This window comes from Poecilia reticulata, chromosome 8, assembly GCF_904066995.2.
Source record: "Poecilia reticulata chromosome 8, P_reticulata-male-v2, whole genome shotgun sequence".
Classification (NCBI taxonomy): domain Eukaryota; kingdom Metazoa; phylum Chordata; class Actinopteri; order Cyprinodontiformes; family Poeciliidae; genus Poecilia; species Poecilia reticulata.
In genome coordinates, this window is record NC_088837.1 from 2,162,192 (window position 1) to 2,175,628 (window position 13,437).

At 38.2% G+C, this 13,437-nt stretch overlaps 1 protein-coding gene and 1 long non-coding RNA gene across 2 annotated transcripts in view; both read left to right on the plus strand.

Annotated features, from left to right (window-relative positions):
- LOC108166503 (uncharacterized) overlaps nucleotides 1-13,437 on the plus strand; it is a 123,871-nt gene that overhangs the window by 65,730 nt on the left and 44,704 nt on the right. The gene's annotated exons all lie outside the window — the stretch shown is intronic.
- Nucleotides 1-13,437, plus strand: part of cpt1a2b (carnitine palmitoyltransferase 1A2b) — a 33,246-nt gene that overhangs the window by 11,754 nt on the left and 8,055 nt on the right. Inside the window, exons 7-17 of the mRNA XM_008415266.3 lie at nucleotides 1,005-1,082; nucleotides 2,122-2,229; nucleotides 3,090-3,177; nucleotides 3,264-3,459; nucleotides 4,290-4,478; nucleotides 5,825-5,930; nucleotides 6,186-6,302; nucleotides 7,446-7,610; nucleotides 10,015-10,143; nucleotides 10,385-10,540; nucleotides 10,846-10,959. Of these exons, the coding sequence (XP_008413488.1) occupies nucleotides 1,005-1,082; nucleotides 2,122-2,229; nucleotides 3,090-3,177; nucleotides 3,264-3,459; nucleotides 4,290-4,478; nucleotides 5,825-5,930; nucleotides 6,186-6,302; nucleotides 7,446-7,610; nucleotides 10,015-10,143; nucleotides 10,385-10,540; nucleotides 10,846-10,959 (1,446 nt within the window). The remainder of the gene's footprint in view (nucleotides 1-1,004; nucleotides 1,083-2,121; nucleotides 2,230-3,089; nucleotides 3,178-3,263; nucleotides 3,460-4,289; nucleotides 4,479-5,824; nucleotides 5,931-6,185; nucleotides 6,303-7,445; nucleotides 7,611-10,014; nucleotides 10,144-10,384; nucleotides 10,541-10,845; nucleotides 10,960-13,437) is intronic.

Below are 13,437 nucleotides of genomic sequence, written 5' to 3' on the forward strand. Positions count from 1 at the left end.
AACTGTACTCCAATCAGAGTAGTATACTTTATATATGTTTAATTAAGCAAGTGTACAAAGTATTTGGTAAACCACTGAGTAACTGATCATAAAACCTGATTTAATTTTCAAAATGTGTTTTCAGACAACTTAGAGTATAAAAAGTTATGTGAACATCCTGATATTTTACAGAGTATTACCAAAATATTTATATAATAAGGAGTTAGGTTTGGAGGCTGGTTCTAGACCAGATTTACCACAGGGGCCAGGTTAGTCAGTATTTTTTCATGGCAACACTTGAAAAAGAATGAAACAACAAAAAAAAAACAGAGCAATATTTCATCATTTGATATAATAAGTCAGCCAAAGAGCCACTTGATTCTTCAGAGATTCAGGCTGCAGATCCCTGGCAGATGGAAGTGTGATCCTATCTCCATACAGCAGCTAAAAGTGCAGCACTATAATTTTTAATTCATTGTTAAAGTAAAATTGTGAAGGTTAAACAAAATCCACCACTGAGTATTAACATAAGACATTTATTTAGTATAACTTCTTTGGTACCCTGTTTGGCCCCATCTAGAACCGGGGGCCAACAAGGCCCTTAACAGACTATTAATTGCTGCTTAAACTTTACCTTTAATAATAAAAGTTACCAAATTTTTAAAGTGCAATCGGTAATACTTTTATAACAAATTTATATCAGTAATGATTTCTTGGTTAATGTCAAGTTGTCATAACAAAGACATTTTGAATAATGTCAACTTTGTATTAAAAGTGTCATAATTTACCTAATGACGCTTTATGACAACAGTCCTAAATATTCATGAAGGTTTATTCATGTTCATGACAGGTGTTATGTCAGTCTTATTCACTCCCCTTCAAATAAAGTGTTACCGAACCGCGTTATAGCGAGGGTTCACTGTGGTTGGATAAGATAAACAAAGAGCTTGCTTGGTTTATTTTGTTCTGTTCTGTTGGAACTGGAAAGAAGAAGTAAATTAGCAGCTGTTCTGTTTGGGTTTCAGGTGAGCGACTGGTGGGAGGAATACGTCTACTTGAGGAGTCGAGGGCCAATAATGGTCAACAGTAATTACTATGGCATGGTAAGAACTCATCCATCACTCTGTCTCTGTTTGCACTTATAGCTGTTACATTATGCAATGTATGTTTATAATACCAGTATATCACCAGCACATTTCCAAAGAGATGTAATTTCTAGTTTGAGAGGATAAAAAAAAAGAAAAAGCTGAAGTCAGAACTAAAGAAATGGAACATTACGTTTCTGTTTATGGAACAATCTGCCTAAAGAAAATCAAGATAAATTTTTACTTTTACAAAAATAATCTTTTATATATTGTCAAGGTGGGATGAAGTATATTGACGAAATTGAGTGTTGCATCCAGGGGTGAAAGTAGGCTGGTACGGTCGGGTAAAAGATGTAGCGGGGGTACGTAGTACCTGCATGAGAGGGGAGTGGCTGTCTGCTGTGAAGAATCAATGGGTTCACTGTTCAGCCGTGAGTGCACCCACTAATCAGCCGTGACTGATTAGTTTTTCAAGAACAATCTAAAACATGACTTAATCAGTTAATAGAATAAGAAGGGTTCGGTGAATGCGCATATGCAACTGGGGGGTTCGGTACCTCAAAAAAGGTTAAGAACCGCTGCTATATATATATATATAAAGAGGCAAAAAAAATTGTTTGATAGAGGAAAAGCCTCTCAGACTCTGAGCTCAAAGCAAGATGCCAGAGAGCATTAAACTATTTTTTTTCTATATAGTTCATGTCATAGGTTTCACATGAAATGTGAAACCTATGACAGCTTTCACATGTCATAGGTTTGACTAGTCAGATTTCTTATATATACTGTATATAAAACTACTTTCACCCCTAGTTGTAACATTACAAAGATAATATATAATCTTATTTTTGTTATTTTATTTTTCCCACATTGCCTGTTTTGTTTGGCAATGTTTACTTATATGGATGGCTGATTATGCTTAGATCCTTATACAAATAGGCAAAATACAATGCCTTTTCATTCAAAACCATTGTTCATATCCACATGTGACATGTTTATTTTAAATTGTAAATCAATTAGATAAATCATAATCATAATCTTTCTTGCTCATTTGCTGCAGGACTTCCTGTATGTGACGCCAACATCAGTTCAGGCGGCGCGAGCTGGAAACACCATCACTGCTCTCATGCTCTACCGACGCAAAGTAAACAGAGAGGAGCTCACACCGGTGAGGAGCTACACACTGCTAATAAGCAGGAAGTGGCTTATTTGTGGGTTTTATTTACAGCTTTCACATGTCATAGGTTTGACTAGTCAGATTTCTTTTTATATATTCTAATTTAAGAAGGTTTATTTTAGCCCTCAAGCTGCCATAAAAAGGATGAGGTTTTGAAATCATTGTTTCTATTAGAGGTTTAGGATTTTGTCATGGCATGACAAAATCATGCCATGAGAAGCCAGAAGGTGCTGTAAAACAAGATTTTACTCATTTAACACATAAAAAAAGATCAGTTTTTAACATCATCAGTGAAGCATTACAAGCTTTAACACACAGCAGCCGTTGGTGTGTTTTTTTCAGAGAATGGAAACCCTCATCTTAACTGTTATCTGAAAGGATGCCAACATTTCCAAATCCAGTGTTTTCTGTAACAGACAGACACTGACAGCTCAAAAGGTAAAAACAGAGTGTCTCCAGCACTGACGCCAAATTGACGTCAAACATCAAAAAGTTAAGAACCAAAACCTCAAAAGGATGAAATAAAGGTAGAAATAACAATCATCCTCCAAAATATAACTGTGTTTCAGCCTAAATGAAGTTATTATCTGGAGAAAATACTGTTTACTTTAAATATCTTCTGATATCTTTTTGATATCTGTCTTCCTCTAGCAGTAACAACTTCCACAACGAAGAGTGTTGTCAGTACTCAGGTGTGGTTAGAAGTGTGACAGACTTGAGACTTTTAAGATATGCGATTTTATTGTGCGCTTACCCTTATCGCGGGTTTCAGGAAACGTCACTTAAAGACTTAAAGCGAGAGAAGCATAGATTCATAAATAATAAAGGATGCTTGTGTGATTCTGTTTCAGAGTCGTGTTCCGGGCACCGTGATCCCTCTGTGTGCAGCTCAGTGTGAGCGGATGTTCAACACCACGCGAACACCAGGAGTCGAGACTGGTAAGAAACTCTGCATGCTGAGCCTTCCCTTCTACAGACATACAGAGAAAAAAAATCAGGAAATTAATATTTCTTATTTCTTCCAGATGTACTCCAGCATTGGCAGGACAGCGAGTTTGTGGCGGTGTACCACCGGGGGCGTTATTTCCGGCTGTGGGTGTACCGGGCGGGCCGGCTGCTGTCTCCCAGAGAGATCGAATACCAGATACAGAGAATCCTGGACGACTCTTCACCACCGTTTCCTGGAGAAGAGAAACTGGGAGCTCTGACAGCTGGAGACAGGTAGCCACTATCTGCGACATCTGTCAGAGTTTCACCACAAGTTTGATTCATCTGGGTTTAACTGACTCCTCTATCAAGTTACAAAGAATACACAGAATAGTTCCTTTTGTTTTTTGTTCATGTTTTGATAATGCATTTGGGAACTTTTATTATTTTTTAGGACTCAATTGCACTTCCGTGTCTGCATTGAGTTCTTGCAGATAGTGCTGCAACAGATAATTATTTCACTTATCAATTAATCTATTGATTAATTGTTTAATCGGATAAAAGAAATTGCACATTCTGCAGCTTTTCCATTTAAGACTTTATATAATATTAGAAATGCAGTAAAAGTTGCAAATCAACAAATAAATTAATTTTTTAAATAATAAATATTCAATACCAGCAGTCCTTTAGTGAACGCCTTATTATTTGAAACAGAGGAGGAATCCTCAGCTAAAAAAGTCCTTCTAACATCAACATGAGAAAATCATCAGTACATCAGAAGATCTGTTGACTAGTTTTGTATTAACCGATTAATAATTGGATTAAGAAAAAGATTTGTTTACAGAATTTGAACATAATTTTTTTTCTTAAAGGCAAAATTAATATTTTTTTTGCACTGGTTTGGCTTCATTACTGCTCTGAGCGTGTTGTTCTTTTAGCAAGTGACCTATTTTAAGTCTCTATAACCAGTTAACAATGAATCGATTACTAAAATAGTAGGCGATTATTTCAAGAATCAATTCCTCACAATTAATCATTTCAACCCTACTTGTACCCTATGAGTGTGTGAACCAGGGATTCAAACAACTTCTCAGTGACTATAAGGTGTGTGTCTCCACTCCAAGGATCCCCTGGGCTCAGATGCGGCAGCAGTTCTTCAGATCGGGCCTCAATAAGAAGTCTCTGGACGCCATCGAGAAGGCGGCGTTCTTCATCACGCTGGACGACGAAGAGCAGGGCATGAAGGGAGACGACCCGGCGGGGAACCTGGATCGCTACGCCAAGTCTTTGCTCCATGGCAAATGTTACGACAGGTGAGACCCAACAGGGAAATAGTCATCGAGCCAACATTCTTTTTAAAGCATTCCCAATAATAATAATAATAATAATAATAATAATAGTGGGTCATATTAATGAGCTTAGGTTTATCCATGTTTCTCATGAAGTGGATTCTTGAATTTCTAAGGATTTTATCAACATTTATAATAATACTTACAATACCAAGCTTACAGCTCAACATTTTTAGGTGAATCTTACAGTTTTTCTAAATAAAATAATTTCCGTGAATGATGACATTTTTTTATTACAGTAACTTGGTCAAGAAATCTGTAGTTTTATTGAATTTCATTGGATCATTTCTCTGCTATCACTGGACTGCAGTGACTGGTCGAATCTAAACATCAGAAAAAATTTATTTTATCAAGTTAATCTTAAATATTTAAAAGTTGTAAATACATCCAGGTTAATCACGTCCCAGGCCCAGACGGAGGAAAAGACCTGTCACTTTGAAAAAATGTTGCTAGATGTTAAATTGTCTCTGAAGTTGTTGTGATAAATAATAATATTGTTGTTTTGAGATTGTTTTTAAGAATTATAATGGTGATGGCATAGTAATGCAAGAACACATTCTCAAAGATCATCCATCCATCCATCCATCCATCCATCAATCCATCCATCCATCCATCCATCCATCCATCCATCCATCCATCCATCCATCCATCCATCCATTTTCTTCCGCTTATCCGGGGTCGGGTCGCGGGGGCCTCAGCTTCAGAATGGAGGCCCAGACTTCCCTCTCCCCAAAGATCAATAAACCTTAATTTCTCACAAATATTTAACGTTGGCATTTTAAATATCCAAAACAAATAAACAACAGAAAAAACAAATAAAATGAATTATGAATTCCCTGTAAACAAAAAAAAGAGCTTTTTTATACCAAAGCACCAGACTGGAGACTTCAGTCATCCAGTTGAAAGAAAGAAAATAGAAAAATGACAAATCATGCAAATAGAAATTATTGATCTTGTTTTAATTTTACTAATGTAATTGATTTATTGTTTATACTGGTTCACTGTAGATTTTTTAGGGGCAGCCATGTAAAAAGTTAGCATTCTGGATGGAACTTTATTTGGTCTGCAAGATTAAATTTGATCTATATTATTCCTCCTTTGTTTATTGCATAATGCAAAAAAGAAAAAACTACAAATCCCACAATTCCCTGCTCACACCGTAACAGTCTGAGCCAAGCTTTCCATGCTCTTCACCTTTGCGCACCAAGTTCATCCATTTAAGCATACATATATTTGTCTTGGACATAGATTCTGTGGACAAGTTGGAGTTTAGCATTTTTCTCCTTTTACTTTTTCATTTCCTCTGCTAGGTGGTTTGATAAATCCTTCTCCATCGTAATCTACAAAAACGGGAAGAGCGGCCTGAACGCAGAGCACTCCTGGGCCGATGCGCCGACAGTGGCCCATCTGTGGGAGGTACGCACGTCTGTCACAGCTGTGGCATTCTGGGAAGGGTTTTCTGCATGGGAGCGGCTTAAGATGATTGGAGCTATGTAACAAGAAACTACATTTGTAACATTGTCATTGTGTGTTTTGTTTAGAATAAACACATCGCCATTGTGTTGGTTATGTAGGATGAAGTTTGATGCTCAGAGTCAAAACTGTTGTGTCTCCGGATTAAAGCTACTTTGCTCATCTAGATGTCACAGTTTTTGTGTTTCTCTTTCCCAGTACACTCTGGCTACAGACGCCTTCCAGCTGGGCTACACTGAAGAAGGACACTGTAAAGGAGAGGTGGATCTTTCGCTGCCGCTGCCTCAGAGGCTGGTGTGGGAAATCTCTCCAGAGGTATCTGCTCTTTGTGTCAGATTTGTAACATGGCTGACGATGTTACAAACCACAAATTTCTATTTATTGTATTCTGATTTTATGTGGCACAGAAACACAAAGTAGCACATAGTTGTACCGTGGATATAAAACATGCAAAGCGTCATACATGTGTGCTGTTTATGCTCTCTGCATGGCTTATGGCAAACTTCAAACAGGACTTAGCACAATTCCCTAAAGTAACATTTTCAGCTTTTGACTTTAAAATTTTTTTAAATGTCTCTTCAAAAGTACAAACTTAGGTTTTATCCATAGATAAGATAGATAAGTAATAATGAAAAGAGAATTGGGAATGTAAAATAATCTTGATTTTTCTGGGTATCATAATTTGCCAAATCATGTTAATTTCAACATGTTGCTAATAAGAACATGTTGGCTTTTTTGCCTTTCTACTTACTGATTAAAAGCAAAATCATTCAGAAATTCAAAATGGAAACATTTTAACTGATTTCTAAACAACTGGATTTTTGGTTTCCAGAATAATACTGCAATAGCACAAAATCTTACCAGCTATTTTTGGTCTAGTTTCTAGTGAAAATATCCTAGTCCACTTGAAATTAGACAAAACTAACTTGCAAGGAACTTATCAGCAAGATTTAGAAGCTTGTTTTAAATCAATAATTCATTAAATCTGGTAAAAACTTTCTAGTTCCATTGGCAGATTATTTCACTTATAACGTATCTTGTTATAAGTGAAATAATCTGCCAGTGGAACAAGCTCCTAATTTTATTTTAAGATACTTCGTAAGACTTTGTGTGTTTTTGCAGTGAAAATGTAGAAAGAAAATGTCGCACTTCAAGTCTGACAGTGGATGGAATCCTGTCAAAACCTTTTTGCTTCGATCTCCCACAAAATCCCTTAGTGTCATCCAAGCTTCTGCTTCTAAAGTCCAAAAAAAAACTTTAAGAAAGTCCTTTAAGCTTAGCGTGCATGAAGGTAATTCAAACGTATTTACTTTGGTTTTAACAGGACATAAATACTTACACTCACATCTCTGTGCTCTCACAACTGAACATGTCAACTTCATTCCCTTACAGTTCTGTCAGCATTGAGTACTTGATTTCATTAAGGCCCATCTTGATCTTTCTCCTTCCATCTGTCAGGTCCAGACTCAGGTCTGCAGCTCCCTGGCGGTGGCCCAGGCTTTGGCTGACGATGTGGACTGCCACGTCTTCCCCTTCAGGGATTTCGGAAAGGGTCGGATCAAGAAGTGCCGGATCAGCCCCGATGCGTTCATCCAGCTCAGCCTGCAGCTTGCCTACTACAGGGTAACCGTCAAAACCACTTTATTTGAAATTCATGTTCTGCAGCTACATCCAGGAATTTAGCCAGTTAGTCTGATATTTACTGAGTGCTATCCAAAATTAAAATAGAAGTGGGAGACCCAACATTAATATGCTGATCCTTCAGTAATACATGCCAACGTGTCTCCCAGAACAATAGAGAGACTCTGTTAAAACCAAAACCCAACAAAAACATTCTCCTGAATTCTGCATCTGTGGGCTCAAATAAAGATAATTGAGCTAGAACACAGTTGTACCGTATTTTCCGCACTATAATGTTCCCATTTTGAATTATAAGGCGCACCTTCAATGAATGGCCTATTTTAAAACTTTTTTATATATATAAGGCGCACTGCATTATAAGGCTCATAGAATAGATGCTACAGTAGAGGCTGGAGGTACGTTATGCATCCACTAGATCAGTGTTTTTCAACCACTGTTCCGCGGCACACTAGTGTGCCGTGAGTGATCGTCAGGTGTGCCGTGGAAATTATTCAATTTCACTACGGTACCGTATTTTCCGGACTATAAGCTGCTACTTTTTTCCTAAGCTTTGAACCATGCGTATTGTAGCCCGCTGTGGCTTTTCTGTGGATTTTTCTTCAACCACCAGGGGGCTCTCTAGCAGGAAGTGAATCATTAGAAGTCAAAATTGTAAATCAAAGAAGAACGGCTAATTTTCATTTAGAACAGCCACATGCTAGCAGCAGGCACGACGGAGAAATGTTTTCAAACTCATATCATGCAGCTTTTAAGTTGAGGGTTGTCGATCTGGCACTACAGGAGGGAAATAGAGCCGCTGCAATTAAGCTCGGTGTGAACGAAACCATGGTTCGGCTTTGGAGACGGAGTGCTGCGTCCTTAATATATGCAGCAGATTTATTAGGACGCCGCCCTCTGCTGCCCTCTGCTGGGTCCTTATGGAAAACCGAGAGCAGCTTCCAGTTTTTATTTTATTTTTTAAATTGAGGGTGCTAGTATGGTGCGCTCTATAGTCCGAAAAATACGGTAATTGGTTTTAAAAGATTTTTTGAAAATGAATTGTCTGCAAATAATGTCATCTTCGAGTGGCTGCTGTAGTAGTAGCAGCGTCGTAATCATGTAATTTTCTTACCACTAGATGGCAGTAGGTACAGAACATTTTACATTAAAACGAGAATTAGTGATGCTGAATGTTACAGGTAGCGGTGAGAGCATCGTATCTAGAAAGACTGATTACAGTGATGGAAAAGACAGTGAAGCTCAGCAGTAGTTGGAAAGAACATGAGTCCATTTCCCACAACATGTCTGTGTGAAGTGAGCTTCTGAAGCCTGGTTACTATAAAAACTAAAAACAGAGAGAGACTGAGATGTGGAGGAAGAGTTTTGTCTTCAATTTCTGCCAGGAAATCAGCTGTTTTCATCCAAACATGCACAGGTTTCACACCAGGTGGGTAAAATACACAGATATTGAAATTTTGTACATGCAACTCTTCATATTGTAACAGTGAATATGAAGTGAAATGTTTCCCAAATATTATTGCTTCTTTCAGAATAAGAATTATTTTCTGTATTCTGGCTAAAAGATGCTTGTGGATTAGTTTGTAAAACACTGACGTTTTCTACAACTTCTTTAAATTTAACACCACAGTGTTGTGGCTGTTCAGGGGTATTTTTGAAGTGGACATGTTAAGTGCAATTTGAAATAACAAATGTAAAATGTGATAAAAATACATTTTTGTGTTTATTTGATTCCTATTCGAGAGACTTTGATAAGAATGACTATATATAGGCGGCTACAGAATATCTTTGTTTACATTTTTGGTTGGTGGTGTGCCTCGGAATTTTTTTAATTAAAACAGTGTACCTCGACTCAAAAATGGTTGAAAAACACTGCACTAGATGTAGCTGCACTAAATTTTGCACTGTTGCTGCACTGTTTTGTTTGGAATGTCAACAAAACAGTCCGACTCCGGTTGGCGAGGAGAACCTTCCGTGACTGGGCCGGGGCGTGGCCAGATGATGGTCACCCTTCTCCGTTCGCGCACAGCATGTTTGTGGAGAACGTGGTGCTAAATGACCTGCAGACGACCTGATTCTAGACAGTCGATAGGTAGATAGGTCAGTCAAACTTTATTAACAAACCAGTGTTCTGACAACTATCCCAGCATACACCGCGCGCTTCTTCTACGGGCGAAAATGAAGTCGGCAGCTTCTTACCGTAGCTGCTAGACCTGTTGTGGCTCAATATTGGTCCATATATAAGGCGCACTGGATTATAAGGCTCACTGTTGACTTTTGAGGAAATTGAAGGTTTTTAGGTGCGCCTTATAGTGAGGAAAATACGGTATTTACGGATTGTGTTTCAGACGTTTTTTTTTTTTTAACCAAACTCAACTCTTGTCTCCAGGACCGTGGTGGTTTCTGCCTGACGTACGAGGCGTCTATGACCCGTCTGTTCAGGGAGGGCCGCACAGAAACGGTGAGGTCTTGCTCCAAAGACAGTTGTGCCTTTGTCCGAGCTCTGGAGAGTGGACAAGTAAGTATTTTGACTTCCGAGGCTTCTACGCAAACTGTTTAAACAGTTCATGTTAGTAGCTGCTGATTTATTATTTTTCTCAGAATTCAGACATTAAAGTCAGAATTCTGAGAAAAAAAAGTCAGAATTTTTTTCTTTTTTTTCAGTGGTCCTAATCTTCTTTTGTAGTAATTAGAATTGTCTTTCTACTGTAAAACTGTATCTTAGCCTTTTAATTATGAAATGTTAAATGTTTGAACAGACGGAGGAGGAGTGCAGACGTCTTTTCAGACTGGCTTCAGAGAAACACCAGAACCTTTATCGGATGGCCATGACCGGAGCTGGGATAGACAGACACCTCTTCTGCCTCTATGTCGTCTCTAAATACTTAGGAGTAGATTCGCCTTTTTTGCACAAGGTACTTATTTGTTACAATCAATATTTCTTGAACGTTTTAACCATTTGTTAAATGTTAGACATTACGTTGAGGTTGGTGGTTGTAGTGTGATTTAAAAAAAGGAGTCTTACATCATGTCAAACTTTGACCTCCTTTTTTAGAATACCGTCTTTAAGGAATTTGATTTTCTTTATTTTACTTCAACTGAATTTTTAAGCAAAAGCTCCAACATTCTGGAAATATCCATGAACCAGAATTGAGTTCTCATGCTTGTGTGACTCACCAAACAATAACAAAGCATTTCTCCCACCACATCTGTGGTCCAGGTTCTGTCAGAACCTTGGCGCCTCTCCACCAGTCAGACCCCGGTCCAGCAGCTGGAGCTGTTTGATCTGAAGAACAACCCAGACTACATTTCACTTGGAGGAGGATTTGGACCTGTAAGCACAAACACTCCTTCAACTAACTGTCACTTTGAATCTCTACAGATACTCTATTTAGCCCCAGTACAGATCCATATGAATACTGGTCTTTTGTATTAAAAAATGTTAAGGTGACAGGAAATTTAAAAATATCACTCAGCAATTATACGTTATGGTAAAACATTGCCAGTGAAACACTACTTAAACCCACAACTAGTCTTAAAAACAACAAATCAAAATATACAATTAAAATGAATATCAATTATTTGCACTTTTGTTTAATCCAAATTAAGTCAGCAGCTCCATCAGGCCCCCCAGGGCTTCAGGGGTCCCATAAATGCTAATATTTTAACACAGACCACAGATACATGAATGTAACACTTGTTTATTGAGATGATCAATGCTGCTAAATTTGATTCAATTTCAGCATACATAAATTAAAATATTTTAAATTGTTTAACATCTAAGTGTAAGATTTTAAGGAGCTGGCAAGTTTACTTTGTAAAAGTCCAGAGAACAATATCCATAGTAAGATTGTTTTGTTACCATAGCTACAATCTGATGCTGTGAGTTTAATCTTTGAGTTTGAGCTCTGTTTATTCACAAATACAATTTAATAAACTGCAATTATAACTGATTACCTTTTAGGTTGCCCAATTAAACTACTCCCCCTCTCTCAGATTAAATCCAACACATTTGTTAGCGGTGCTGATGTTTTAGCAACAAAAGGGGCCCCTACATCAAATTCTGCTCAAGGCCTCATACAGCCTTGGACCAGCCCTGCATGATGAAGTAATCTGCTGCACTACGCAGAGATGCGCAATAAATGGGAGATTTAATTAAATGTCGCTAATGTGGCTTTAGTAGCTCTTTCATTTTGTGTCTGTTGAAGTTTTAATCAGAGTCATAGAAACTATTCTGGTTGGTCGAGCTTATGGGATGAGTTTCTCAGATCTTCGCATGGCCTCAAATATTAACTCTGTCTGACTAAGTGGACAAAGCATTCAATACGATTTGATGCATTGTGTAACTGGAAAAATAATACTGACAATAATAATATAAAATCAGCATGATGCGTTACAGACAGGAGAGCGCGAAAGCTCCTCTCCAGACTGTACCTGCATGATCAGGTAGCACTAGTTCTTTAACTAATACACCGGCCAACTGGAAATACATAAATAAACTTTTATCAGCGCAGGCAGAGCCGGGTGCTGGGCAGCATGTTGAGATGGGAAAGCCGCACAAAATTTTTTATTCACAGATATAAATCATTCTCACTACTCGCTCAATGTACGTCTGAAAGTGCGACTACAAGTTATTCCTGCAGTTTACGTAAAGCTTTGCAACCAGAGCTAATCAGAGTGGTGTTTAAAGTCCTACCTTGATCAAAAACTCTGGAAAGAATCATAATTCCTCACAGGGGGTTGATGTACATATCCATACAGGTCAGCCTGTGTCCTGTTTGAGTGTCAGGAGGTGCGCGGGATCAGCGCTGAGGTAAACTTAATCCAGCTACTGCAACACGCGAAGCAACGCGCATGAGGCGCCAGCGATGTGATTGGTCCGGCTTTAAATGCATAAACTATAAATCTATCTTCTATAAACATATATTTTAGGAATAAATCTGCTCCGCCAGTGAAGCGCTCAGAAGTTTGCAATCCAGCTTAAAAAGAGAAAGAAAAAAAAGTTTTTATTTTTTTATTTTTTATTATTATTATTATTTTCCTACAAACATAAACAAGAAAGGCTTAGCCTGGCGGTGGTGCTAGTAAAGGATGGCGGGCCGCCAGGCCTATAATAAACTGAGGGAAACCCTGCTGTGGACCATGACATATTATTGAAGCAACTTCGTAGGACTCTCTGGTCCAGTACTCAGCTGGTTACAGTCTTTGTGTCAACAGGTAACTTCTGAAAGAAGTGGACTAAAGTCACATGTAGTGTACCCCAAGGTTCAATTCTAGGGCCCCTCTTATTCAATATCTATATGCTCCCACTAGTTCTGGTTATAATAGGACATATGATTAGCTACCATAACAGATGATACACAGCTCTACATTATGATATCAGCAGGTGACTCAGAACCATCCAATCACAGAACAGATGCTTAATACAGATAAATGTGGGGATGTGCCACAACTTTCTCTGGCTGAATAGAAACAAAACTGAAGTTATTATGTTTGGACCTAAAGAGGAATAATCCAGAGTCAATGCTCAGCTTCAGTTATTACAGCTGGAAACTAGCAAAACTCTGACCTGAACATTCAGAGCCACATAAAGACAGTTACAAAGTCGGCCTTCTGTCACCTGAAGAACATTTCCAGGAGTGGAGGACTAATGTTTCAGTAAGATTTAGAGACACTCATTTATGTGTTTATCTTTAGTTGCATTAATTCCTGCTGTAGCAGGTCTGCCTAAAAAAAATCAATCCTCTAGCTGCAGCTGATCCAGAACGCTGCTGCTGGTGTTCTGACTAAAACCAGGAAGACGGAGAACATC